We start from the raw sequence: 23,215 nt of genomic DNA, 5'->3' as shown, positions 1-23,215 counted from the left end.
GTATATAAAACGTTTCCCAAAGACACAGCCGCTCTCTGCGTTAAGCCATTATCGTACCACTTATTGTAAACTAACCATCAATGTCCAGCTCATTGGTATCAAGCTGTATATGGGTGTGAGCCGCGTTTTTTGACAAGTGGCTTGTGACAATTGAGCCAGCAGTTACCGACTTATGAGCCATGAGCCGCTTGTCTCCATGAGCGGCTCCGAGCTCTGAGCCGACAGTGATCGGTTTGAGTCGTGAGCCGCTCTTGCTATAAGCGGTTGCGATAAGGTAAGCCGGTGGGGGACGGCCTTGGCGTCTATCCATGACGGGGATCGGCGTGGCGGCAACTCCTTCTTACTTTCGGTGCGTCGAATTGACTGTTGTGTGGTAAGTGATGCCCCCCTCTCCGAGTCGCTAATGCCGTTGTAGACTGCGAAGTCGTGGCGGTTGACGGCGGTTGCCCCTGATACCATCCATTTACCCCTTTTAGCCGTCGCAGCGTTGCGTCGATGGGGTGCTAGTCGCACGCCGGGCACTGGCAGTCCGATAGGCTGACATGCAGCCCCTGAATATGCTCCTCGGTACCATAATGGTATCCGGCGATGCATCCCGAGTCATAACCCAGAACCACGCCGGATCAGATACACTGTTTGCGGGATATGCAAGTGCCTGGCTGCATGCAGTGCAGCCTGAGTTACGGCTGGCTGGCAGAGAACCTTTGAACCCCTGAATTGGCTGAGTCCCTGAGTGCTGACCTGTAATATGAGTTAGTTGATTTATTCTCGAATTGCGCCCCCCCGCCTGGCTTCTCTCTTGTATGTGCGCCACTCTAGTGCGGTGTCATATAGAAACTAACATGCCGTTAAGTCTTCTTGCTACATTCGAGCTCCCTTGCCCTCGGCGTTCTGGTAAGTGTCACTCTCGAGTCTGTTCCTGTAGTTAGCGGTTTGCAGGGCCTCCAAGGAAGAACGACAGTAACTGACATAGTAGATAGTACAATATGGCCAACTTCTTTGGTGATGGTGCCGACGGTTTGGGCCCGTCGCTCCTCGACCCTACCCTGCGTAATGAAACGGTAAGTGCCCCTTATTTGAACCGTTTGTCACGTTGGCAGCATCAGCTGTACTAACCATGCTAATAGCAGATTATCCCAAACACCGTACACATTGTCCCATCATATTCAGCGTGTGTCTCGGTATGAGCTGACAATATAGCCCTCACAGCAGCCAGGCCAGCCCGAACCCTTGGCCGACGCCCGCGTATGCTCCCCTGCTGCTGTTACCAACCCATTTCACCACAGGAATATACTGACACTTTGGGGTAGACCGAGCGCGAGAGGATCTTAGCGTCGAAGAGCTCGATGGATGTCCGACGGGTACGCAAGCGCCCTGCCCCTCCCCGCTTATCCAACGCCGACGACGATGGTGATGACGATGACGAGGCTGCCGCCGCCGAGGTTGCCGAGGATGACGCTCGTGGGCGTAAGCTCACGAGCGTCAGCCTCTGGCAAATCTTTTTATACCACACCCGCCGGCCCGAGAAGGATGAGGAAGTATGTCTTGCTGTCTCGATGTAGATTTCAGTTACTGTTTGTTAGTTGTGATGTAGCTGCTAACTGTGAATTAATAGTATATCAAGTCTATATATGGGGAGTCTGTGGACCCCCATGGGCTGGAGTGGGCGAATGCCCGCCAACATTTCTTGGACGACCAGAAGAACTGCAAGTTTCGGGTCATTCACAACATGGAGGTAAGTGTTTACTCATCTAGTTAAGTTAGTATGTAGTATTGAGGTAGATAGTTACTAACGTGGGGCTAGACACTACTTAAAAAGCATGCTCAGCAGCCTGAGTATACTCTCCTGCTCGACACCAGAGTCGATGTCTCCCGCCAGGTCCTGACGCCCCTGGCCCATGCGGCCTGGTCATCAGAGAACTGGACCAAGGTAAGTAAAACTACTAAGTTATTAGTTTCACTACTAATTTTGTATTTAGGTATGGACGTATATGGTTGGCCGCGTCGATTACGACGGCTCCCATGTTCTTGGCCAGTACTATATGCGTAGTAAGTAGCTATTTAGTAGTATTACCTGATGGAGACTAACCTGATATAGCAATGTTCCAGGGTCTGGCGGTGGAGGTGGCGGTGTACCTTCGTGTTAAAGCGAAGGATGAGGATCTCGCCCTTGCCCGTCGTCAAGAACTCCTTGAGTTCTATGATGATATGACCAAGAAGCGGCGTAAGTAGTGTCCATCTGCTATTCAATTAGTAAGGTAGCTAACTGGTTATAGAATATAAGGACTTGACAAAGGCCCACTTCAAGGAGGTCTTTGAGCGGCAACGCCGCCAAAAGAAACACAAGAAGAAGGCGGCCAAGACACAGGCCAACTTGGGTAAGTCTTACTTTTTAATAGTATCTAAGTACCGGCTAATACATTCCTAGAGCGTTTTGAGATCCTGGAGGAGCCGCCAGCGGTTGACCTCTGAGTTGTTTTTGCTGTTGGGGTAGGGGTAGGGGGGTTTATTCTTTTAGCTTGATACCAATTTTTAACGATCTTTGACATACATCTATGATACATTCAAGGCAAAGCATTTGTGACAGCTGACTGCCCGTAAATAACCGTGTGAGCTGTCCTTGACCCGAGTCAGAAGCTGTTCAGGGGCGGGTTCAGGGGTCGCTCCATGCTCGTGAGCCGGGGGACTCGCGATGTCGCATAGTAACAAAACTTGCGGGGAAAGTTGCTGTATTGGCGTTAGCGTTGGACCCTTGCATTGTCAATGCTCTTTGTGGTGATGGGCTCCTTCCATCCAGACTCCTTACTGCAAGTTTTCCGGCACAGCCAGCGATATCCCACTCAACCCCACTATACCGAACAATTTCCTCTCCCACTCTCTTGCGGTCTCGCCCACTTCAACATCCCTCCAGTCGTGGTCGTAGTCACTGCGTGGACACCAACGGGTATCAAAACCTGCCCATCGAGAGACGGATCGCATCTCACATCGCCGTGCCGAGCTTGGCGACAGTCACGATGCCCCGCGCACTCCAATACCGAACCAAACTGGCGATCATTCGGCGCCGTTTACAGAGGCGGGTCGACAAGCGACAGCGAGAGAGGTCTGAATCGCCCAACCAACCCGGTAACGATACCCCATCCCAGCGACCGCGTCACGCAGACCCGGTAGAGGTAGACGACGATGCTGTGTTCGCCGATATTCCCTCCGGTTCCGGAGATTTCGACCAAGGTAGCGACTTCGGCGACGATTGGGAACCGCAGGCTGTAACCGTAAGTTTACTCAGTACCTTTCGCCCTGATGACCCAGAACTTACTGACACACTTTTCCCAGGACTTTGACGAGAACGAACTTGCCCATGCGCTAGTCGATGCTGCAATCGAAGAAGACCACGTCGTTTATCCCGACCCCGACCCCGACACTGGCGAATACCAGGTTGCCGACGATGCGCCACTGCAGTCGGAGTTACGGGCATTGGCCGAGTACCAATACATTGCTGATACCGTCGAGGATCAGGACGACGAGGCCGATGCCACAGATGCCGAGGATGTTGCCGACGAGATCGCCGTTGCTACGCCTTGGCAGGCGTATCACCAGTATGGCGAGGATATGACGGATCCTTTCGCGGCGTCGGAGTCGATCAAGCAACCCCGCAAGATCCATGGACTGTCTGACTTCGCCCTTGGCTGGGGCCTCTACTGCATCGTGAATGGCGTGTCACGAAAGCAGTATGCCACACAGCTAGAGCTCTTCAAATTGCTCGGTCGTGACGCCGACAAAGTTAACCGGCTACCCGACAGTCTCGATACGCTCAAGCGTCACGTCCGCGAATCGTTGCCGCACATCGATATGAGAACCGTCAAGGACCTGCCACTCAACCCCAAGAAGCTCTCCTCGTCACGCCAGGTGACCGCCATGACGACGGGTGAGAACCCTACACACGACCTCTTCTTCCTAAACCCTGTAGATTTCCTCAGCCATATCGAAGGTTCGCAACTGGCCAAGGGCATGCACTATGGTCTAGCCGACCTCGTCGATAGCCCTATCGAAGCCTGGCATTCCATGCAGTGGGCTGGTTCAGTGCGTACCACTAGCGGCGTCTTTGTCTGGTATCCGCCGCTTCCAGCCAGCCCAAAGGACCCGATCTTCCCCGGCGACATCGTCGACTTCGAGTGCACATTCCGCGACTGCAGGCACTGTCACAGTGCAGATGACACGTCAAAGCCTCACGTCGGCCAAGTTATGGCAGTATACCGCGACCGTCGCGACAGCACTCGAGACCTCGGTTTGATAGCCGCATCAAACAACAACGTCGACCAGGCTCAGCAGGGTGACGTTGTACTCGTTATCGCGCGGGTACTCCGTGGCCATGTTATCAAGAATATCGTTGCGAACCAGGCGATCGAGATCAAGACCAACCCAGCACGCGACAACGTTACAGACAACGAATGGGTATTGAGCTATAGCCCGATGGAGCTCGTTCCATCGGCCAAGATTCGCGGTCGTCGCACCGATATCGGTTTCGATTATGCATTTGGTAGCCAGGTGGAGTTCGACGACGATCCACGCGAGCGCATCGGCATGCCACTCATCCGCCGCATCTTCATGAAGGAACAGTGTGCTTTTATGCCACCTTGCTTGGTCCCACCTGTCCCCGGCGCGCTTGAGGTTATACAGTTCGGTCGAGAGGTGCTCATCAACAAGTTCGCTATTGGCCCTGAACAGGGTCAAGTTCGGTCCCTCCCATGCTTGGACTTCAATGACGGCTTCGGCTTGTACCGCACGATGACGAAGTCGATTATGGGTTGTTATCTGCAGATTGCAGCGATGCCGAGAAGCGAGCATACACGGCAGATCAACGTCCTGCCGGTTACCCTAGGTCCGCATGGCGCCAACTTCGACGATGTGATGAAGGCCCTCGCCCCACTCAAGGCCCTCGACCAGGGCATCACCGTTGTCATCAATGGTGTGGAGACCCTGTTGTGTGCCCCGATCATCGCCTTCACTGGCGATATGCCGCAGCAACAGGATAACTCGGGTTGTCTCAGTGTGGCGGCTAACCTGGGCTGCCGTAACTGTAGGATCCCTGTCGAGAAGCGCGATAAACTGGACTTCAACATACTCGACCAGACACGGGCCCATGTCGAGATGCTCCGACTACGTCGTGCAATGGACGACCTGCCTCAGAAGTACCGCAAGCAGGCGTTTTCGACGAAGCACGGTATATCGCTTGACCGTCCTGCAGTTCAACAGGTTGCGCCAGCACTAGATCTCATCAGCGGTCGTCCCGGCGACGCAGCACATTCCGAGTTCAACGGTATCACGAAGATGACTCACCAGATCCTGATTGATGCTGCGTTGAAGCCTGATGCCGTCGTCGCATACTCGAAGATCCTCCGCCAGATGCCTTTCCCCCCTGGTTGGGCCCGAATCCAGTCCCCATATAACGTACTCAACTACAGTCTGCAGGAGCATGCGCGATGGTCGGTTCTGATGACCATCATCTCGCTATTGTGGTTGACGGAGGCAGATCTGAAGCGCCCTTTCGTTCAGGCAGTACGGGGTGTTTTCTCGCAAACCGAGCTCACCCGCGGGCAAGCCACCGACACTGATGTGGCTATAGCATCCAAGGTCGAGCACAAGAGCGCTGTCGAGGTACTGACACTGGTGCTAGCGGCAATCGTCAAGACCAACGAGATCCTATCAGCACCTGAACTCGATGCGAACGACCGCGACCCTGCGACTATCATGGACACGATCCGAATTAGCCGCCGTATGTTCCAATTGATATGCGAGGCTGCGTCGCGCTCTACTAACCTTGCTACTGGCGCTGCCGCTGCTGCCGCTGCTGCCGCTGCCCGGCGTCATGGCTCACTTGCATCATCCCGCGCCGGATCCGTTGCCCCCTCCGCGCCTCGTCCCGCAGCTGGCAACACTATCGAGCCGGTCATCGAAGAGGACGAGGAAGCTGTCGACGATGATATCAACATCGGCCAGCTTACCGTCGCCCAGAAGGCCAGCAAATATCGACAGTGGGCGCAGCGTCCCAACGTACATGTTGGCCTGCACTATGTCGACGTGTTCCGTCGATATGGCTTGGTGTCGTTGATGATGGTTCTCCCTGGCGAGTTGAAACACAAGTAAGTGATAGTGCCCCCTGAAAAGTCTGATAGTGGGTCACAGTCGATGAAGTACCTCCTTTCCGGTCCTTTTATATGCGGGGTTACCGACCCTTGCTCGAGTCTCCGACACCCACCCCCCGCACGCCAAGGAGAAGTACCATGGGAAGGAGTACCTCCCATACTCTCGTCGCGACAGGGCTGATACGTGAACAGGCTCTGGAAGAATATCGTGCTCACGATGAACCATCGTAACCCCGAGAAGGACTGCCTTGCGTACGAGAATATGCTGCAGACGGTTCGACTGACACTACTCGACGGCTTTCGCTATGACGACCCCGATATCACCACCGACATCAAGAATCTGGCATCGGCAGCCCCTTCTCTGTTCTCATCATTGCTACCGCGCGAAGGTCTCCAGGACGATGACGACGATTCTTCGATTTGGGACATCATTGTTGGTGACGACCTGCATCCCAATGCAAGTGTATTGGTCTTGGTGAAGGCTCGTGTATACCAGGATATGGGCTTTCCCGTTCGTGAGGGCGCATTGGTGCCAACCTTCCTTTGGATGCTTCGCGATGCATACCGGGTGGACTATGACAAGAACATTATTGTGACGACAAACTGGCATATCAGGTGGTGGAAGAAGGTTTCGTTTGGAGACGGACCCATCAGCACCAAACCCAAAGGTGTCCAGCGCTTGGTCTATCAGCGGGGCCAATTCGTGAAGTACCGCGACGGCAACGTCGGCAGACTTGAGCATATCATGACGCACGAAGCAGTGCATGGTGAGTCAGAACCTTCTGATCGACTCGTCATCATCCCGTGTGGAGCGGGGTATCCGACAAGCGTCCCGCCACCACTCTGTCGATCAGCAAACTGCGCTTGACGAGACAACGGACCAACCACGCCCAGAGCGCTAACAAATATTCCTGTCAGGTTCTGGCCAGTTCTTCGTGTTCTTAGTCATCACGCCACTCGCCGACACCGGCAGCACCGAGCCCCTCACCGGACTTCCGATCTTGAAGATGGCCGCGTCTGGTGCCAACATTGCCATGGCGGCTTCGCTCGAGGACTGTCGACACCGACTTATCGGCCTGCCTGCTCTACGCCGCGATCGCCTTTATATGGTACCTTTCACGACTGGTCCGGGTCGCCGCCTGCTTACAGGCATCGGGAACACTGAGCTGGAGGCGGATACCGAGCTACTCTGGGTTAACTGGCGCGTGCAGTTCACTTGATGCGCAATGGACGGATGGATCGCGAGGAACGACAGGGCATGTAAAATAGTACCTCATTTGAGTGTGCTGGCTCCCCGGGATATGCGACGTGTCGCGCGCGTCGCATGTCCTGGCGTGCCAGCAGAATTGACCAGTTGAGCCCTGCATAAGCGTGTATTTGAGTGGGTCAGAGTGGATCCGGCGGGTGTGGAGGGGCGCGATGCGAGCGAACCGGGTCGGCAACACCGCGAACCGCACACATTGAATAAGCGGCTAAACGTCGGAGCGGCTCACAACAACAAACGGCTCACAGTTCACAAGCCGTTGCGATAACGGCTCAGTCAACATTTAAACGACTCAGCAAAACTAGCGGCTCAATCGCAACAAGCGGTTGATTTACATGAACGACTCAATGGCGTTTCAGCGGCTTATTTAAGTAAACCAGTCACACAAAACGAGCGGGGTGATATTAGCTTATGATATTCAGCAGTTTAGACTAAGGAGCCGTCAACCAACGGTAAGTCAACGGCTCATGGAGGCCAGCATGCGACGGTTAGGTAGTACCTGTAGTCCCTCGGTGCAAAAGTTCGCCACATTACTAGTCCGTCAGCACAAAAGTCCCCCACAGCAATAGGGTCAAAAATCCATCCCCCTCACTGGACGCCAACAGCCGCGCCGCTCTAATCTTCGGAGACGCTGGCGTCGGGGCTGGACGTCTCCGGTGAAGTTATCGGCACAGGGCGTTTCTTGATTTCCCGCGCGTCTTTTGGGGAAGGCTGCTTCTGTTGAAGACGATGTCTATTGTCTATGGTCTATTGTCTATAAAACGCCCCTTCTCCCTCCGTCTTCGATGTGCGAGACCCATCCTCACTCCCATCACATCACAATCATCACAATTTCCCTCCGGCCTCTTGAATTATTCATCCACCATGCTTCTCAAGCTAGTACTTGCCCTTGTTTCCCTGGCCGCCCTAGTCGTGGCAGCGCCTGCCACCGAGCCAGACACCGGCCTCAGCCAACGTGAGGCACTGGAGCCGTTTACCCTGGCCGAGCCCGGCGACACTCTCAAGGCTCGCGATCTCACCAAACGAGACGCCATCAACATCAGCATGTTTGGCGGCAATGGCTGCACCGGCCAAGTTCATGGAATCTCTCAAATCGGGGGCGCACCGACATGCTACCCAGTTCCGGCGAGCAAGCGATCCATCCACACTTGGGGAGAGTAAGTCTTGCAGTCCTCATTCATTTCTGCCGCTAAAACCGCTGAGACTGACGCTTCATACTTGTGCAGTTGCATTGTTCGAACCTGGAGTGGTACCAACTGCCAGGGTTCCTCCCAGCCCATCGCTGCCACGCAGTGCTGGGATTACTTGTATGGTTCCGTGTCTGTGGTGTGCCTCAAGTAGTGGATTCATACCTAGGCTCCGTACAGCTATGCTAGGGGCGGCCACAGGGAGAAGGAAGGTTTTTCTCACTTCGTTAAGTCGCCTGGGGAAGGCAATTACAGTTCAACGAGCGTTGGGCACGGTGCTGGGGGTGTTTCGTAGAGAAGGTAGAAATGTATCAAGCCCTGCCACAGATACAGGAGGCTGTCCTTGCCTTGCATTGCACAATGCATGACCAGCCTAGATATCCTCTCAAATATAGCACAATTGCTCAGATATCCAGGGGCACGTACCTCACGCACTGCTTGGTCCGGCTTTGCGCTTTTCGCTCTCCCAACGACAACTTTTGGTTCTCGTTGCGGCTCAAAGATGCAGCTTTATTTGCATATACCCGGGTGCCCAGCCGTCCATGGCACCACTGATTTGGCGGCCGCCCAGTCGTCCCTTGGCTTTCGAACACCGACTCTATCATGGCCCCTCGGTTGCAGGTGCGACTAGGCAACCCTGCTCCTTCTTCCTGACAACACTACGAGATAGAATGCCACGTACGCGATGCACCGTACACTTAGAGGTCCCCTAGAACCAGGAGTCCCCTAGAGCCAGAACATCTACGTTAAGCGCTTTGTTATCAGCCCTTAAATGAAGCTCTTCGCATTTCTTAGCCTTCTTAGGCTCTGCGTATCCATTCCCAGTTCTCCCAAAATGACTACTCCCCACCGCTTCCCTGGGAATGAGTGTAAGCATCTTCTAATCCCTGCATTGTCCCTAAGCGTTTCAGCTTTTGTTTCTGCTTATGCTCACATCAACTGCCAGCTCTCGTGTTATCATCTTGGTTTGACAAATACCATGACTACCAAGCCCATGTCGAGTACCTCCACAGCCTCTCGAAACTGTATCGTCCAAGGTCAAGACTCTTCACAGCCGGGAAGTCCTTTGAGAAGAGAAATATCTAGGGCATTCATCTCTTTGGGAAACCAGGCCCTGGCATCAATCCCGCCGTCGTCTTCTTCGGCACCATGCATGCACGGGAATGGATCAGCACCATGGTCAATGAGTACATCGCGTACAATATTCTGCACCTTTACGACCTCGATAGGGATATTAAACATGCGCTTGACAAATTTGACTTTTACATCTTCCCTGTGGTCAACCCTGATGGTATGTTTCCTGGCCTTCTCCCCTCACACCACTAACACAACCCAGGCTTCGTCCACAGCCAAACCGTGAACCGAATGTGGCGCAAGAACCGACAGACACAACCGGGCAGCCCCTGCGTCGGCCGCGACCTCAACCGAAATTGGGACGCCCACTGGAACAGCACAGGAGGTGCCGCGACCCGGCCCTGCCGAAGCACCTACCGTGGCGAGAAGCCCCTGGACGCGCCCGAGACGAGAGCGCTGGCGAAACAACTGGAAGCCATCCAAGCCCGGCAAGGCATCAGACTGTTTATAGACTGGCACGCCTTCGGGCAGCTGGTCATGTACCGTAGGTACCTACCCGCCCCTTACCACCTCCTTCCCAACCCCTCCTCCTCCCCACCCCATCAACACACAAACACACACACACACACACTAACCAACCCCCCCCTTCCCCCCCCTCCCACAGCCTACAGCCACACCTGCACCACGCACCTCCCCCCCTTCTCCACCACGCGCTGGCTCGGCCACGAGCTCGCCTCCGCCATGAGCACCCCCCACGGCACGCCCTACCGGGCCGGAGCGGCGTGTGAGCTGCTGCCCTACCGGGCGTCGGGCGACAGCGCGGACTGGGCGCTGGACATGCTGGGCGCCGACCACGCCTACACGGTGGAGCTGCGGCCGGGCCTGCGCGGCCGCACGGGGGCGGCGGCGGCGGGGTTTCGGTTGCCCGAGGGGCAGATCAGGGGGGTGGGGGAGGAGGCGTGGGAGGGGGTGAGGCGGGTGCTGGGGTTTGTGCATCGTTATTGAGTGTTGAGGGAGGGAAAGGGGTGTTGGGGTGTTGACGAAGGGGTGGTATTGGATGCTATGCTCAAGCATAAGGGGTTAGGTTGCTGGCTACTAAGCTGGGCTCTGGGTTGCTCTTCTTCTCAGCCGGCTCCTTCGCTCAGCCTCTCATTTTTCACATTGCGCCGGTGCTGTCATCCCCCAAGGGTAGTAGGAGCATTTGAAACGCTTCGGAGAGAGGCACGTAGACATAGATAATACCAAAACGCTCAGATGTTAACTACTCCGCAAGTTTTGTCCCCCTCACCCAGATGCCTGCACGCAACGTGACGCCATTCCCAATCTCAAAGTCCTTCTCCAACTTCAAGCCTTCAGCCCCGATCACCTCCTCGAGCGCCACCTCGACCGATCCGGTCTCGCTCTCCGCGTCCATCATGGTGATCTTAACGGGCGAGCCACCACTAACCATGCCCGCCTTCACCGGGAACTGGAAGGCCTGGTCAAACGACGGGTTCTCGATATCGGTGCCTGGCGCATCCGACTTGATGCCAGTCCTAAACACCTGGCCGGCCCACTCGACCTTGACGCTCGGCTTCAGCTCCTCGCGCCGGCCCGTGATCCCCCGGGCGGACGCCACCAGCACACTGACCAACCCGAGCACCCCGGACTCTGTCCCCGACAAGCTGGCAGGGTCGGCCACAAAATGGTGGAACTTGCCGCTGAGCGCCAGCTTCCCATCCGTCTCCTGCTCCTTGTGCACCAACTTCAGCTCCTGCCGCCCACCAGCAAGAAGCAGCTGTTTGACGGACGTCGCCGCGAGGCCGATGTCGTCGTCGCTCGCGGTGTCGTCGTCCTTGACGTCCAGCTCGATGGCCTGGTCGTGGTCGGCCACCAAAAAGTCCTGCGTCTCGTTCCACTCCGGGTGGCGGTTGTTGTTGACCGTCTTGGTGCGCCAGGCGGGGCCGCCCGCGACGTTGACGTCGACGAAGCAGTCCGGCACGTCGTGGACCAGCTTCTTGAGGAAGTTGCGCGTCTGGCCGAGCTCCTCGCCAAAGTTGGAGCCCGACTCGATCGTCAGCCGCAGCACGCCGAGCGGGTGCTGGTAGGTCTTGAAGAAGTCGTTGGCCGGGTCGAGCTTGACCAGGAACCGGTTGGGGAGGACGGCCATGGACGAGATGATGCTTAGGACGACATTGCGCAGGGCGTTGTCGATGAGGCCCAGGCTGGCAACGCTGGCAGCGTCAGTGTAGGTCATTTTGAGGGAGGGCTTGTTGATGAAGGCTATTTGGAGGGCGCCGACCTGGGGTCTGTTAGTGGGAGTTGGGGTCAGGGGTAGGGTGTTGAGATGGCGACTCACGCAAGGGAGGACATTGGTCAAGGGACACAACAGGACTGACAGCCGCCCGCGAAGCTTGACGTGCTCGACTCCCTAAGGTAGCATTAGTATGAACTCAAAATTATCAGTTAAACCCTGCGTAAATCACGGCTCACAATCTTGGGCACCATGTTCCCATCCAACTCAATATCACAAACACCATCCCAAAGAAGGTCCAGGTCCAGCTTGATGCCGTCGATATCGGCATTGTGGACGTCGATGTTCTCGACGTGAATGGGGACATGCCCCAAATCGATCTTCAGGAACCGCAGCGAGTTCAGGGGGGCGGGCAGCATCGTTGCGAACATGGGCTCGGCGATCCCCTTGATGGTGCGAGCAACAGCGACAGCCATGTTTGGCCATAGCTGTTTAATGAGGTCGTTTACAAAGCCTGCTCACTCTTGTCAGGTACCCCTTACTGTCGAATTAACTTTAGGCGGGGAAAAGGGGTGGGGGTTACCTGGTGACTCGGCGCCGCCCGAGGCGGTCAAGGTTTCGACGAGTGAAGAAGCCATGTTGAGAATATTTCGGGTTTGATCGAGTAGGTCCTTCCAAGTCCAAAGTCCAAAGTCCCGGCTCGTCGTTCCGTCAAGAATCTACAATCAAATTGACGCAAGTTCTGGCAGCCCTCCGGAAACCTGCCACCACGCAGCGGGGTTTTAAAGCCCAATCTCTCTTGGCATCTCGCGGCAAGTGATGTCATCCCTGAAACTTAGTACGCAGTAGTACAAGGACCTAAAGTATGCATGGTGGCCCGACGAGAGCAATTCAACCTATCATCCAACTCGGGCGTGGGACAACCTCAGCTCAGTCCCGTTTGCCTTTGACAGGTGTAATAGCAACTGGTTGGCCCGCAAAGGCCATACAAGCTCTGTGTACCAATCAGGGACAAGAGAACAGACAGGTGCGCGTGATGGTGATAAACAAACGAGAGTGGCGGGCACTGGTACCACCACCCGTCCAACCTGTCCTGTGTCGGGTTGCTGAAATGTCATGAAGCCCTACCTCCCTTGAGTCGAACACACCACAAGAACAGCAAGCATTATTAAACCGCTCCTACATCCTACAAATGGGAAACGACCCCACACTAAGAATGTTACGATCTTCAACGAAGGCAAGCGAATTCTCGCGAGACACTACGAGCCCCCACAATGCATAAGGTATGGGGATGTCTCGAACTCCTCTTACCGGCTTCAGATACGTACAATAGGCCGAGGAGTTCCATGATGGAAAGCATCTCTTAGCTGTATTTTATGAATAGTAGATAAGGGGGTGCGGGCTTGCCGATTCCCACAGCGACTTGCTACAGCTGGTGCCCACACCAGCAAATCTTCCGTAGTATAGTGGTCAGTATGTGAGCTTGTCATCATCGACATCGCTCGAGACCCGGGTTCAATTCCCGGCGGGAGAGATCTTTTTGTGCTTGGCTTCGAATTGCGTCCTAGCGTCTTTTTTTTTCACTGTCGTCTGCAAGTTGGCCGACCCCCCGCTCGGCGGTTGTTCTCGGCTTCGCCACTCTTGAATTCCAAGAGGCCCCTATCGGCCATCGGCGACGAGCGGGCACCCCGGTGGCGGGGTCAGGGGACTCACCCCATGTGAGCTCGGTAGTCGGTACCTACCTGCTTTTTAGGTGCATGTCGGCCGCTTGATGCCGCTGGGGCTGTGGAGAGACCTTCCTGTTTAGGGGGCCTTTCAACGCCGCAACTCCATCGCCAAGTAAAATTTCAGGCCGTTTTCTCGACCGAAATTCAAAGTTGAGACAAGCCTGGAAGCCTCATAAATTCTTATTCACACATTCTCACCAATTCCACAAACCTTCATACCGCGCTCACTAAACTGAACACCTAATCCCCCATCCGCAGTCAAAATGTTGGCGCAAGAACCGTCGATGGACCTCCCGGTCATCGACCTGGATGTCTTCCTCAACCAACCCCGCGACTCACCCGCGGTGCAGGCCGAGTGCGTCAAGGCGGCCGAGGCCCTCATTACATACGGCGCGTTGGTGCTGCACGACTCGCGCGTGGCGGACCAGGACAATGAGACCTTTCTGGATCTGCTCGAGGACTACTTTGCGCAACCCGAGGCCGACCTCCGAAAGGATGAGCGGCCCGAGCTGGCATACCAGATCGGAGTGACGCTCGAGAACACTGAGAAGCCGAAGTGCGCCGTAGACGAACCGTGCCTTCAGGTCATCGAGCGGCTGGCCCCCTCCGAGCGCCCACTCGACATCTCGGCCCACTCGCCGGACCCCAAGTGCCGCTTCTTCTGGCGCATGGTTGAGTCGCCGCCGTATACTTCCAAGTTTCCGACGCTGAACGCGGACAACATCATCCCAGAGGCGCCACACATCAGGGAGCGGTGGGAACCGACTATGAATCAGTGGGGGACGTCGATGAAGAATGCGTGGGTGACCAACCATTCGTGAACGTGAGCGCTGGAGAGTGATGCTAACAAACAACAGCGTTGAAGGGCTGACCCAGATGACAGCCGTTGGCCTGGGCCTTGAAGCAGACACATTCAAAGAGGCGGGCCGATACGGGTAGGTCCACGTCCACCCATCTCCAGCCCCCCTTTCCCACAACCACCACCCAAACCCCTAACCCCTTGTCAGCTCCCACCTACTCGCACCCACCGCCTCGGACCTAGCAAAGTACGGACAAGTAGACACGATCCTCGCAGGCTTCCACACCGACCTCAACTTCCTAACCATCCACGGGCGGTCGCGCTACCCCGGCCTGCACATCTGGGCGCGCAACACGGGCAAGCGCATCCCCGTCAAGATCCCCTCCGGCGGCAACTACCTGCTGGTGCAGGCGGGCAAGCAGCTGGAGCACGCGACGGGCGGGCTGGTCAAGGCCGGGTACCACGAGGTGGTGGTCAACGACGCCACCGTGCGCGCCATCGAGGACCGCCGCGCCCGCCTGCCCGACCGCCCCCTCGTGCGCATCTCGTCGACCTTCTTTTGGCACCTGGCGTCGGACCATGATTTGGTGCCTATTCCGGCTCTGGCGGAGAAGGCGAGGGCGGTCAGGGCCCAGCAGTTTGATTTGGGCAAGGATGAGGGCGAGGAGGTCCAGTATCCGCCGATGAAGGTGGGGGAGCAGGTGCAAAGGTAGGCTTTTGTGGTTTCTGGTCCCTTGGGTGGCTTCTAAGCTGACATGTGGTTGTAGTGAGCTCAAGCACATCGCCCTGATGGCAACTAGCTGAGGCGCTCAACGGTCTCAGCCTCATAGGGCATTCGCATCACGTTGGGCTCAACTTGCAACGTGCTAGTAGATGGGTGTATGGGTGACATGTGGTTGTAGCATTGGTAATAGTCTGCCTTACCATGACTGGCATACTTGGCGATGACAAGTAGTTGCTATACACACCAATGGAATTTGGTCTTGGTTATCAGAAATAGACTCGACATAGTAAACCCATTTTTCACCTTGATTCAATTACGACGCTCTACGAATTGAGGCCACACGGTACAACACGAAAGCATGGCGAGAGTCCTTTATAGAGTCTAGCTTGGCCCCCTGCTTCCAACCAACCAGGTGCTACAGCGGGTGTCCACACTTGCCAATCTTCCGTAGTATAGTGGTCAGTATGTGAGCTTGTCATCACCGACTTCGCTCGAGACCCGGGTTCAATTCCCGGCGGGAGAGTTTCTTTTTCGTCCCACAGCCCTGATGACCTCGTCTGCCGAGAACCTTTCTTTTTCACCTTCTGAAATGTGGCTGGGGTTGTTGGTCCACTAGTGCCTGCATGTATCTGTGGGAGTCTGTACCCAACAGTCTGATAACAGCAAAAAAGACGATCGTTCTCCAGGTCTGGGGTCTCAGGGGAGCCCGGTAATGGCCAAGGGCGCGCGGCTGTCTTGATTCGTTACCATGGCTTCAACACAAACCCGGGCTTGGATAACGAAGGGACCCCCCAACCGTCTCTGCCGAAAAGATGGCCACGGTTCGTCAGGCCGAAGAGAAAGCTGGGAACTTTATACTTGGTGAGTGTGGTAGGTCGGGGACTGCCCGCGTACCTTTCAAAGTGACTAATGAGCTGAGAATGCATCATCCTTGGCAAGATATGAGTGCATACGGCGATATATCTGCGAATATATCTCCCCAACCCGTTGGTTGAACCTAGAACCTGAGGACTAACAGGGACGAGCAAGGCATAAAGAGGATGAAGAGGACGAAGAGGGCGAAGAGGGTAAACAAGCCGACGACATAACTGTCGTGGCCTCAAAGTAAGGAGCGGATGGCCCTGTTAGATGAACATCTTCCCCCACATAGCTGCGCTGTTTGGCTTTGAGTTTCAGGGGGGAACATGGGATTGGCACTTGCATCGCAGCTCAACACATCGTTTTTGCCCACCAGATAGACCAGACTCTGAGTTGACTAGGGTCTCAGAGTGCGGTATCACCAACTGTAGCGCGGCCAGGGAGATCAAGGGCGACAAGCCGTAGGTTGGTGGGTCATTGGGTGTGGTGTACAAGCCGGAGAAGCAGAATACCAAAATTGTGCTTGGTGTTGGGACAGAACCAGGGGGGTTATTACAAATATCACCACATCAAAACCTCACACACCCAGAAACGAAGCCCAAGCTCTAAAGGAGAGGTAGCCTTCAGACGGCTTTCGCGACTGCCTCACTGCTTCTATTTCGGCCGTTCTGCTGGTCTCGCGAATAATTACGGATCGTTCTGTCTTTCCACTAAACACTGCACGTTCGTTCCCATATTAAGCGAAGTTGGCAAGTTGGTTAATCCTTTGGACATCAATGCTTACGGCTTACAACTCGCGCCCTCGGCGGCGCTGTGGCGGATCTGTGAAACATAACGAGCGACCTCAAAACGGCGCGGGACCCGTGGGGCCGCGAGCGGCATCGGCGATGTGGGCCCGCCGTGGCAATGTCCGGCAAGACGGCCTACTGGTTGGAGATCTGCTGCGTTTCTGCTCTGCTCACCGCACCCGGGGAATGTACGTGGAATGGCCCAAGCGAAACGTCAAGATACGGTGGCGGTTGTTGGCGCGACGTGTCGTTTTTCAGTTTGTGGCTAGGATGCATCGGATCCCGTTCGACGAGGTTGCGACTCGCGGTCGCACTCGCACCGCAGGCTTGCGTTCGATCTTGTGTTTCGCTCTGTGGGACCGGGGCACGGTGAGGCCTTGTGCTCTTGTGCTCCTCCAACGTGACGTTGTCTCTGTGGCTGAAAGTTCTTAAAAACGGCAGCCCATCGAGACTTTGGTTTCGCGGCGGCGCGGGGGGTTGCAGAAAAGCAGCGAGCCCGGGGCTAGAAGTGACAGCGCGGTGAAGCCGACCTCTTTGGGGTAACGGGCACGCGGGGTACATACCTACGCGACCAGCAGTGTGTGGCTACCAACTGCGGGACACACCCGAGGAAACAAGATCGTCCCGGGCGTTGCGGCAGTGTCGCCTTGAACCCTGATCGCCCAAGAAGCCCTCCCAAATTCCACTCACACTTTTGCTGTGGATTGGAGGCTCGGTCGGCACCGTCGGGTGAAGGAGGAGGCTGATGAATGGATGTTGGGACAGTGCAGGCAGACGCGGCGAGAGGACCCTCGGTTCCAGGCTGCCACCCTCCATTTCGGAGCGGGTCGGTGGTTGTCGCCGGAGCCAATCGACGCCATCCGTAAGTCACCGCCGTGCCCGATATCGAAACCGGGGGAGGCGCGAGGGCACATCGATTGTCAGAAAATTACAACCGGAGTCTGGGTGCCAGAACCTTGGAGATCTGCAATGTTATTAATATCTCGAAAAAAGTGTCCCGGGTCTCCCTTAATAGGAAAACGATGCGGCAGTACGATGAAGACGACCGTCTTTGCGCCTGTCCCGCCGGCACCACGGCTGGGTCGATGGTGGGTTGAGGCCCTTGAAGACATGGGAGCAAGCCGAGCCTTCAGGCGTTGTGGCGATTCTCGTCGGGTCATCCATCCCCATCAAAATCTCTTGTCGGCAACTGAGCAAGCGATCCAAGAACGTGGCACGCCTTATCCATCGCGCCACCGCGACACAGTGTCGAGGATTGGTCGATGAATTACCTATGGATGGGATTGGGTTCAACAGCGCTGCACATCTTCAATTTCGAGAGGCTCCCAGCACTCCGAGTCTCGATGCGGGGTGGCAGAAAAGCGGGTCACCCACCGCATCAAGACCCGAATACCTTCAACCAGACATTGTGGAGACGAAATGTTTCAAGCAGGCAAGCAGTCAAAAATCTCGGGGTCGGGGAGTGCTGTCCCGGATCATGTTGTCGTTGGAGAGACACGGTCTCGAACAACATGCCACCACATCGTCGAGAACGTATCGTCTAGACAATTCGACAATTTAAGAGAGGGAGGGTCAAGCGGTCTGACAAATGAAACCTGAAAGCCTCAACGGCGGTGGTGCACAAAAGAGGCTGATAAATGCTCCACTTCAGGGTCTCCAGTTGTTGAGGTGGTGGGGCTGACCATCCCCCGATTGTGGGGGTGGGCCGCTGCCGTTTCTGCCTTGACTGCTGTTGACTGGTGATCGTTGCTCGCCTCACTCTTCTTACTGGAGAGAAATGTGATCCTCTCGAGCAGCCGCATTCCGTTTTGTGCCGACGAAAGTATGCGCATGCACCAGCGAGACCAGCACACGACGAATTCAATCTCCGAAGGGATGCTGCACCACGACACGGCCGCTTTCGCGTCAATCTCGACGGCAAAGTTGCGGAGTTGTTGCTTTTTCTGCCTCTTCGCGCCACAGCAGGGTGGGCCTGGCCGTGCCTGGTCGGATCCCGGAAAGCATGTTTAGCATGTCAAGAAGTCCAGACAGTGCGGCCCGGATTCCTTCCAACGTTTCGAAACCTGCAGTTCCTTGCATCTTTTCCATGACCTTTCCCCACATACCGCATTCGCCGCAGCGTGGGATGACAACAGCGAGAAGCCGGGGGCATTCTGCAACTCCGAGTAAGCATTGCGGTTCCATGGCGGCTCGGGGATGAGTGGTTCGCGAAAATGAACGCCCTGGTGTGCCTATCCGTTACCGATCAAGTACGAAGTACGCATCGCCTATTCAATGCGGTCCTCGTCTTGGCACGGCCGACGTGCGGCAAAGCTGCGCCCATCCGACATCAGCTTGGACGAGGCTGGATGGGGTGGCTTACACACGGAATAGGGTCTGGTTGACTTGTCTCTGTGTGTATATACCTAGCCGGGTCCCGCGTGGGCGGCGCCCCATCACCGCCTTTCTCCTCCGTCTGAACGAACGACATGTCGATGTGGCCCCGTCTCTGACAGCCACCTCCCATCTCCTCCGTGTTCTTTGTACTGTGAGTGCCACCGATCAGTTCCTGCGTTTCGTCCCGTCTGTCCACCGTCCTTCCACCCCTGTTGGCTTGCTCTATCGGGAACATGCCAGCCGATCGTTTCGAGAACTTATTCTCCCGCCACCGCTCAGACCGAAGCCGGCCTCTCGGGGAGTCCCCAAGCGGCCAGCACCGACCCTGACCTTTATTGCCTTTTCTTTGTCGGGAGACCCTGGAGACAGTCCTGCTCACCTTGCCTCCCATCAGATAAATATATCTCGGACTCCTATTTCGTCCCTTTGCTCGACTTGCTCTCTCTTCCGATCACCGATTCCCTCTGCAGATTCGCTCCTGTCACCCCCTGTCCGCCTTCCCAAGACACTCGCTGGGCACCACACACCGCCCTTTCCTTTGGGACTCCCACCACTCTTCTGGCACCGAGTGTGCTGCCGTTGCCCGCCATGCACGGGTACTCGTCGTCGTCGGATTCGGATGATGAATACCACTACCGCAAACACAAGGGGACCGTACCCGCGGCCGCCAACGCGAACGATGCCAACAAGAAGAAGAAGAAGCGCAAGCTGCCGCCCCAGCAGAGCATCAACCGCATCTGGAAGCGCTTCAGCAACAAGCGGTTCAACAAGGCCCTCTCCGTCCTGCCCTTCGACCCGGTCCTCCCTCCCATCATCTCCGACCGATCCAACGAGCTGCTAAACGCCGGTTACGAGCGCGCCGCCGAAGAATGCCGGCGCAAGGTCCGAAAGATCATCCAAGAATGTCGGAGAGTGAACACACGGTACCGAGACCCGGGCTGGGATCTGGTAAGTCTTTTGTGGGAGTGGCAACGCTGTGCGGATAGCGGACGGTGCTGACCTGCCCGCAGGACTGGGACCTCAAGATGGAAAAGGGCCATACTCTCAACATCCTCGGCCGGACCAAGTTCGATCTGAGCATGTCGACACTCATGAACCCGAGCGCCGTCGTGCCAAAGGCGGTCAAGCGTATCCACGAGATCTACGAGAAGCCGACCTTCCTCGGCAACATCAGCGGCAACGACGTCAAGCAGGGGAGCCTCGGTGACTGCTGGCTGATGGCTAGTCTGTCGGGTCTTTCCAACGTCAAGGATGGCATCCAGCGTATTTGTGTCGAGTACGACACCCGGATCGGCATCTACGGGTTTGTCTTTTATCGAGGTGAGCCGGACTTCAGACTGGTGCACTTGCCTGTGCGACCCGACTAACAAACCTCAGACGGAGAATGGATCTACTCAATTATTGACGACAAACTCTTTCTCAAATCGCCGTGTTGGGACTCGCCAAGCATGCAGCGCGATCTGTTGCAGCAGATCGACCGCGAGGACGTTGAGCGTGTGTACCGCAAGACGTACCAGACAGGCTCCAAGGCCCTGTTCTTCGCACAGTGCAAGGACCAGAACGAGACCTGGGTGCCCTTAATCGAGAAGGCCTACGCCAAGGCTCACGGCGACTATGCGTCCCTGGCCGGCGGCTGGATCGGTGAGGGTCTGGAGGATCTCTCCGGTGGTGTCACAACGGAGCTTCTCGCCTCGGACATCCTGGACCTGGATGGGTTTTGGGATGCCGAGCTCAGCAAGGTCAACCAAGAGTTTCTGTTTGGCTGCAGCACAGGCCTCCTCGACGGTGGCTACGGCGACCGCGACGGCATCGAGGAAGGTCATGCCTACGTCGTCATGGAGGCGCGGACCCTCAAGAGCGGCACCCGCCTCGTGAAACTCAGGAACCCGTGGGGTAAAACCAAGAAGGGCATCTGGGAGGGTGCCTGGTCCGACGGGTCCAAGGAGTGGACGACCGAGGCGCAAGAGGAGCTCGGCCACCAGTTCGGCAGTGACAGCGTCTTCTGGATCTCGTATGAGGATTTGTTGCGGAAGTACCAGCACTTCGACCGCACCCGCCTGTTCCGCGACCCCGACTGGCGCTGCTGTCAGCGGTGGATCGGTGTCGACGTCTCGTGGAAGCCGCAATACCACGAGAAGTTCCACATCAAGCTGACGCGCGAAGGGCCACTGGTCATCGTGCTGAGCCAGCTCGACAACAGGTACTTCAAGGGCCTCCACGGCCAGTACTCGTTCCGCCTGCAGTTCCGCATCCACGAGCTGGACCGCCCCGACCCCGAGGACTATGTCGTCCGCAGCCACGGCAACTACCTCATGGACCGATCCGTGTCCATCGAGCTGCCGTCGATGCTCCCCGGCACCTACAGTGTCTTCATCAGCGTGGCCGGCGAGCGCAACACCGACGTGCCTAGCATTGAGGATGTTGTAAAGCGCGAATGCAAGAAGCGGATCGAGAACGAGAAGCTCGCCCAAGTCGGGTACGCCTACGACCTCGCCCACAGCAAGGGCGCGGCCCACCTCGAGGCCGTCAAGAAGGCACGCAAGAAGGCCGACCAGAAGAAAGCCAGCAACGCACGCCAGACGGAACGTCACCGCCTCTGGGAGAAGCGGCACCTCAACCGTCAGATCACCAAGAAGCAGGGCCGCAAGAACAACCAGAAGCTTGAGGCGAAGCAGGCAGCTCGTGAGGAGAAGAGGCGCAAGGCCGAGGGGCTGAAGCCCAAGGACCAGGGTGTGCAGACCGACGAGATCAAGGAGAAGCCTGCCGAGACCAAGCCGGAAGACAAAAAGGCTGAGGAGAAGGACACCGACAAGACCAAAGAGGAACCCAAGGAGGAAACCAAGGCCGAGGACAAGGCTGAGGATAAGACAACGGAAGAACAACCCAAAGTTGACTCCGAGCCCAAGAAGGAAGAATCTCAGGCAGACGAGGGCTCGCCCGACGCTACGCCTATCGCCACGCCTCTCGAGACGCCTACCCCAGAGAATGGTCCACAACTGTCAGAGCCTCCGAAAGAGGCCGAGACTCCCAAGGATGCCGCCGCTGAGGAGGGCAAGTCCGACGACAAGGCTGAAGACAAGTCTAAATCTGAAGACAAAGCCGAGGACAAAACCGAGGATAAGGCTAAATCTGAGGACAAGGCCGATGACAAGTCTGAGGATAACCCCGAGGACAAGCCGGAAGATAAGGCCGCCTCCTCAGTCAGCTCCTCCTCCACCGGCACCCCCGCCCCCACCCCCAAGAGCGACACCTCCTCCACCCCGAGCACCGACGACAAGGACAAGGAGAAGGTGCCCGTCCCGCCGGCCGACGCGTCCAAGGTATCGGGCGGTCCGCCCCCGCCCGCGCCGCCGCCGGCCGCCGCGCCCGCAAAGAAGGCGCCCAACATGTACGTGACGTCGGACGGCGAGTCGAGCGCGTCGCCGACGGAGGACTGGGAGGCGCTGTACAGCAGCGACGACATGTCGCGCAAGCCGCGGATGGCGGCGCCGCCGCCGCCCAACGCGGCCACGGTGAGCAAGTACCGCGACGACACCGAGGACGAGAACGAGCCGGACCCGTGGAACGCCATCGCCGTGGTCGGCCTGCGCGTTTACTCCAAGGACGAGGACCTCGAGCTGCGCGTCGTCATCGAGGGCGGCGAGCTCGAGGAGGGCGGCATGGGCGAGAAGGGCGGCGTCGATCTGGACAACGCCCAGGCGAATGCCGGCGGCGCGCGGACGGCGCGCGTGGAGAAGAAGGAGGGTGAGGCGGCGGCGCACGAGGAGGATGCCGAGGCGTATGAGGGGGATAGTGAGGTGGAGAAGAAGGGCCGGGCGAAGAAGGGGAAGAAGGAAGGGGACAAGAGCGATACCGAGGTGGAGAAGGAGAACAAGGCGAAGCAGGACGAGAAGGAGAAAGACAAGACGGATGACGGCATGGCACCGTATCCCGTCATCGTCCAGAAGGGCAAAGGCGACGAGGAATACGAGACGGCCGTGGAGTCCATGCTGGACTAGCCGCGCGTGATGAGATTTGATGACAGCATTCGAATACCCTACAACTA

General features: G+C 56.7%; 10 protein-coding genes and 2 non-coding genes across 12 annotated transcripts; 8 read left to right on the top strand and 4 right to left on the bottom strand.

Moving 5' to 3' along the window:
• Positions 1-60: 60 nt before the first annotated feature.
• F5144DRAFT_591132 (uncharacterized protein) lies at positions 61-310 on the bottom strand (the record flags this gene model as incomplete). The annotated part of the gene is made up of 2 exons (XM_066790228.1): positions 61-103; positions 171-310. 2 exons carry the CDS (start codon positions 308-310, stop codon positions 61-63), a joined length of 183 nt encoding a protein of 60 aa, XP_066644080.1.
• Positions 311-986: 676 nt separating this feature from the next.
• F5144DRAFT_487652 (uncharacterized protein) lies at positions 987-2,232 on the top strand (the record flags this gene model as incomplete). The annotated part of the gene is made up of 7 exons (XM_066785622.1): positions 987-1,061; positions 1,128-1,181; positions 1,311-1,538; positions 1,616-1,735; positions 1,820-1,930; positions 1,980-2,049; positions 2,099-2,232. 7 exons carry the CDS (start codon positions 987-989, stop codon positions 2,230-2,232), a joined length of 792 nt encoding a protein of 263 aa, XP_066644079.1.
• A 435-nt stretch (positions 2,233-2,667) lies between these two features.
• On the top strand, positions 2,668-7,360 carry F5144DRAFT_591130 (uncharacterized protein; the record flags this gene model as incomplete). The annotated part of the gene is made up of 6 exons (XM_066790227.1): positions 2,668-2,702; positions 2,912-3,269; positions 3,331-4,542; positions 4,675-6,137; positions 6,333-6,907; positions 7,059-7,360. 6 exons carry the CDS (start codon positions 2,668-2,670, stop codon positions 7,358-7,360), a joined length of 3,945 nt encoding a protein of 1,314 aa, XP_066644078.1.
• Positions 7,361-8,268: 908 nt separating this feature from the next.
• F5144DRAFT_488157 (uncharacterized protein) lies at positions 8,269-8,886 on the top strand (the record flags this gene model as incomplete). Its single annotated transcript, XM_066785644.1, has 2 exons — positions 8,269-8,561; positions 8,772-8,886. 2 exons carry the CDS (start codon positions 8,269-8,271, stop codon positions 8,884-8,886), a joined length of 408 nt encoding a protein of 135 aa, XP_066644077.1.
• A 388-nt stretch (positions 8,887-9,274) lies between these two features.
• On the top strand, positions 9,275-10,670 carry F5144DRAFT_528936 (uncharacterized protein; the record flags this gene model as incomplete). The annotated part of the gene is made up of 3 exons (XM_066786894.1): positions 9,275-9,460; positions 9,928-10,209; positions 10,330-10,670. The coding sequence occupies exons 1-3, from the start codon at positions 9,364-9,366 to the stop codon at positions 10,668-10,670; spliced, it is 720 nt and encodes a 239-aa protein (XP_066644076.1). The 5' UTR covers positions 9,275-9,363.
• Positions 10,671-10,915: 245 nt separating this feature from the next.
• Positions 10,916-12,649, bottom strand: F5144DRAFT_156430 (uncharacterized protein). The gene is made up of 4 exons (XM_066782498.1): positions 12,482-12,649; positions 12,138-12,412; positions 12,004-12,075; positions 10,916-11,946 (listed from the first exon to the last, which is right to left on the bottom strand). The coding sequence occupies exons 1-4, from the start codon at positions 12,534-12,536 to the stop codon at positions 10,927-10,929; spliced, it is 1,422 nt and encodes a 473-aa protein (XP_066644075.1). The 5' UTR covers positions 12,537-12,649; the 3' UTR covers positions 10,916-10,926.
• Positions 12,650-13,350: 701 nt separating this feature from the next.
• Positions 13,351-13,432, top strand: F5144DRAFT_t87. Its single transcript has one exon. It is a non-coding gene; the product is annotated as a tRNA-Asp (tRNA).
• Positions 13,433-13,540: 108 nt separating this feature from the next.
• On the top strand, positions 13,541-15,484 carry F5144DRAFT_156438 (uncharacterized protein). Its single transcript, XM_066782499.1, has 3 exons — positions 13,541-14,424; positions 14,483-14,560; positions 14,633-15,484. Exons 1-3 carry the CDS (start codon positions 13,889-13,891, stop codon positions 15,135-15,137), a joined length of 1,119 nt encoding a protein of 372 aa, XP_066644074.1. The 5' UTR covers positions 13,541-13,888; the 3' UTR covers positions 15,138-15,484.
• A 105-nt stretch (positions 15,485-15,589) lies between these two features.
• Positions 15,590-15,671, top strand: F5144DRAFT_t88. The gene has a single exon. It is a non-coding gene; the product is annotated as a tRNA-Asp (tRNA).
• A 992-nt stretch (positions 15,672-16,663) lies between these two features.
• On the bottom strand, positions 16,664-17,451 carry F5144DRAFT_156401 (uncharacterized protein). Its single transcript, XM_066782497.1, has 2 exons — positions 16,791-17,451; positions 16,664-16,716 (listed from the first exon to the last, which is right to left on the bottom strand). Exon 1 carries the CDS (start codon positions 17,353-17,355, stop codon positions 16,930-16,932), a length of 426 nt encoding a protein of 141 aa, XP_066644073.1. The 5' UTR covers positions 17,356-17,451; the 3' UTR covers positions 16,664-16,716; positions 16,791-16,929.
• Positions 17,452-18,398: 947 nt separating this feature from the next.
• F5144DRAFT_545966 (uncharacterized protein) lies at positions 18,399-19,264 on the bottom strand (the record flags this gene model as incomplete). Its single annotated transcript, XM_066787392.1, has 3 exons — positions 18,399-18,776; positions 18,900-19,025; positions 19,157-19,264. 3 exons carry the CDS (start codon positions 19,262-19,264, stop codon positions 18,399-18,401), a joined length of 612 nt encoding a protein of 203 aa, XP_066644072.1.
• Positions 19,265-19,758: 494 nt separating this feature from the next.
• On the top strand, positions 19,759-23,168 carry F5144DRAFT_591126 (uncharacterized protein; the record flags this gene model as incomplete). The annotated part of the gene is made up of 3 exons (XM_066790226.1): positions 19,759-20,118; positions 20,181-20,490; positions 20,548-23,168. 3 exons carry the CDS (start codon positions 19,759-19,761, stop codon positions 23,166-23,168), a joined length of 3,291 nt encoding a protein of 1,096 aa, XP_066644071.1.
• Positions 23,169-23,215: the final 47 nt, after the last annotated feature.

This window comes from Chaetomium tenue (genome assembly GCF_020726465.1).
Source record: "Chaetomium tenue strain MPI-SDFR-AT-0079 chromosome Unknown F5144scaffold_3, whole genome shotgun sequence".
Lineage (NCBI taxonomy): Eukaryota > Fungi > Ascomycota > Sordariomycetes > Sordariales > Chaetomiaceae > Chaetomium > Chaetomium tenue.
The sequence above is the reverse complement of the archived record's forward strand: the minus strand, read 5'-3'. Positions and strand labels throughout refer to the sequence as shown.

Excerpts from the sequence above, each read along its gene's own strand:
- F5144DRAFT_156430 (XM_066782498.1), bottom strand. The coding sequence starts at position 12,536 with ATGGCTTCTTCACTCGTCGAAACCTTGACCGCCTCGGGCGGCGCCGAG. Across the intron at positions 12,413-12,481 it reads GGGCGGCGCCGAGTCACCAG|GCTTTGTAAACGACCTCATT; the intron begins GTAACCCCCACC and ends AAGAGTGAGCAG. Across the intron at positions 11,947-12,003 it reads TGACCAATGTCCTCCCTTGC|GTCGGCGCCCTCCAAATAGC; the intron begins GTGAGTCGCCAT and ends AACAGACCCCAG.
- F5144DRAFT_156438 (XM_066782499.1), top strand. The coding sequence starts at position 13,889 with ATGTTGGCGCAAGAACCGTCGATGGACCTCCCGGTCATCGACCTGGAT. Across the intron at positions 14,425-14,482 it reads GGGACGTCGATGAAGAATGC|CGTTGAAGGGCTGACCCAGA; the intron begins GTGGGTGACCAA and ends AACAAACAACAG. Across the intron at positions 14,561-14,632 it reads AAAGAGGCGGGCCGATACGG|CTCCCACCTACTCGCACCCA; the intron begins GTAGGTCCACGT and ends ACCCCTTGTCAG.
- F5144DRAFT_156401 (XM_066782497.1), bottom strand. The coding sequence starts at position 17,355 with ATGTACCCCGCGTGCCCGTTACCCCAAAGAGGTCGGCTTCACCGCGCT.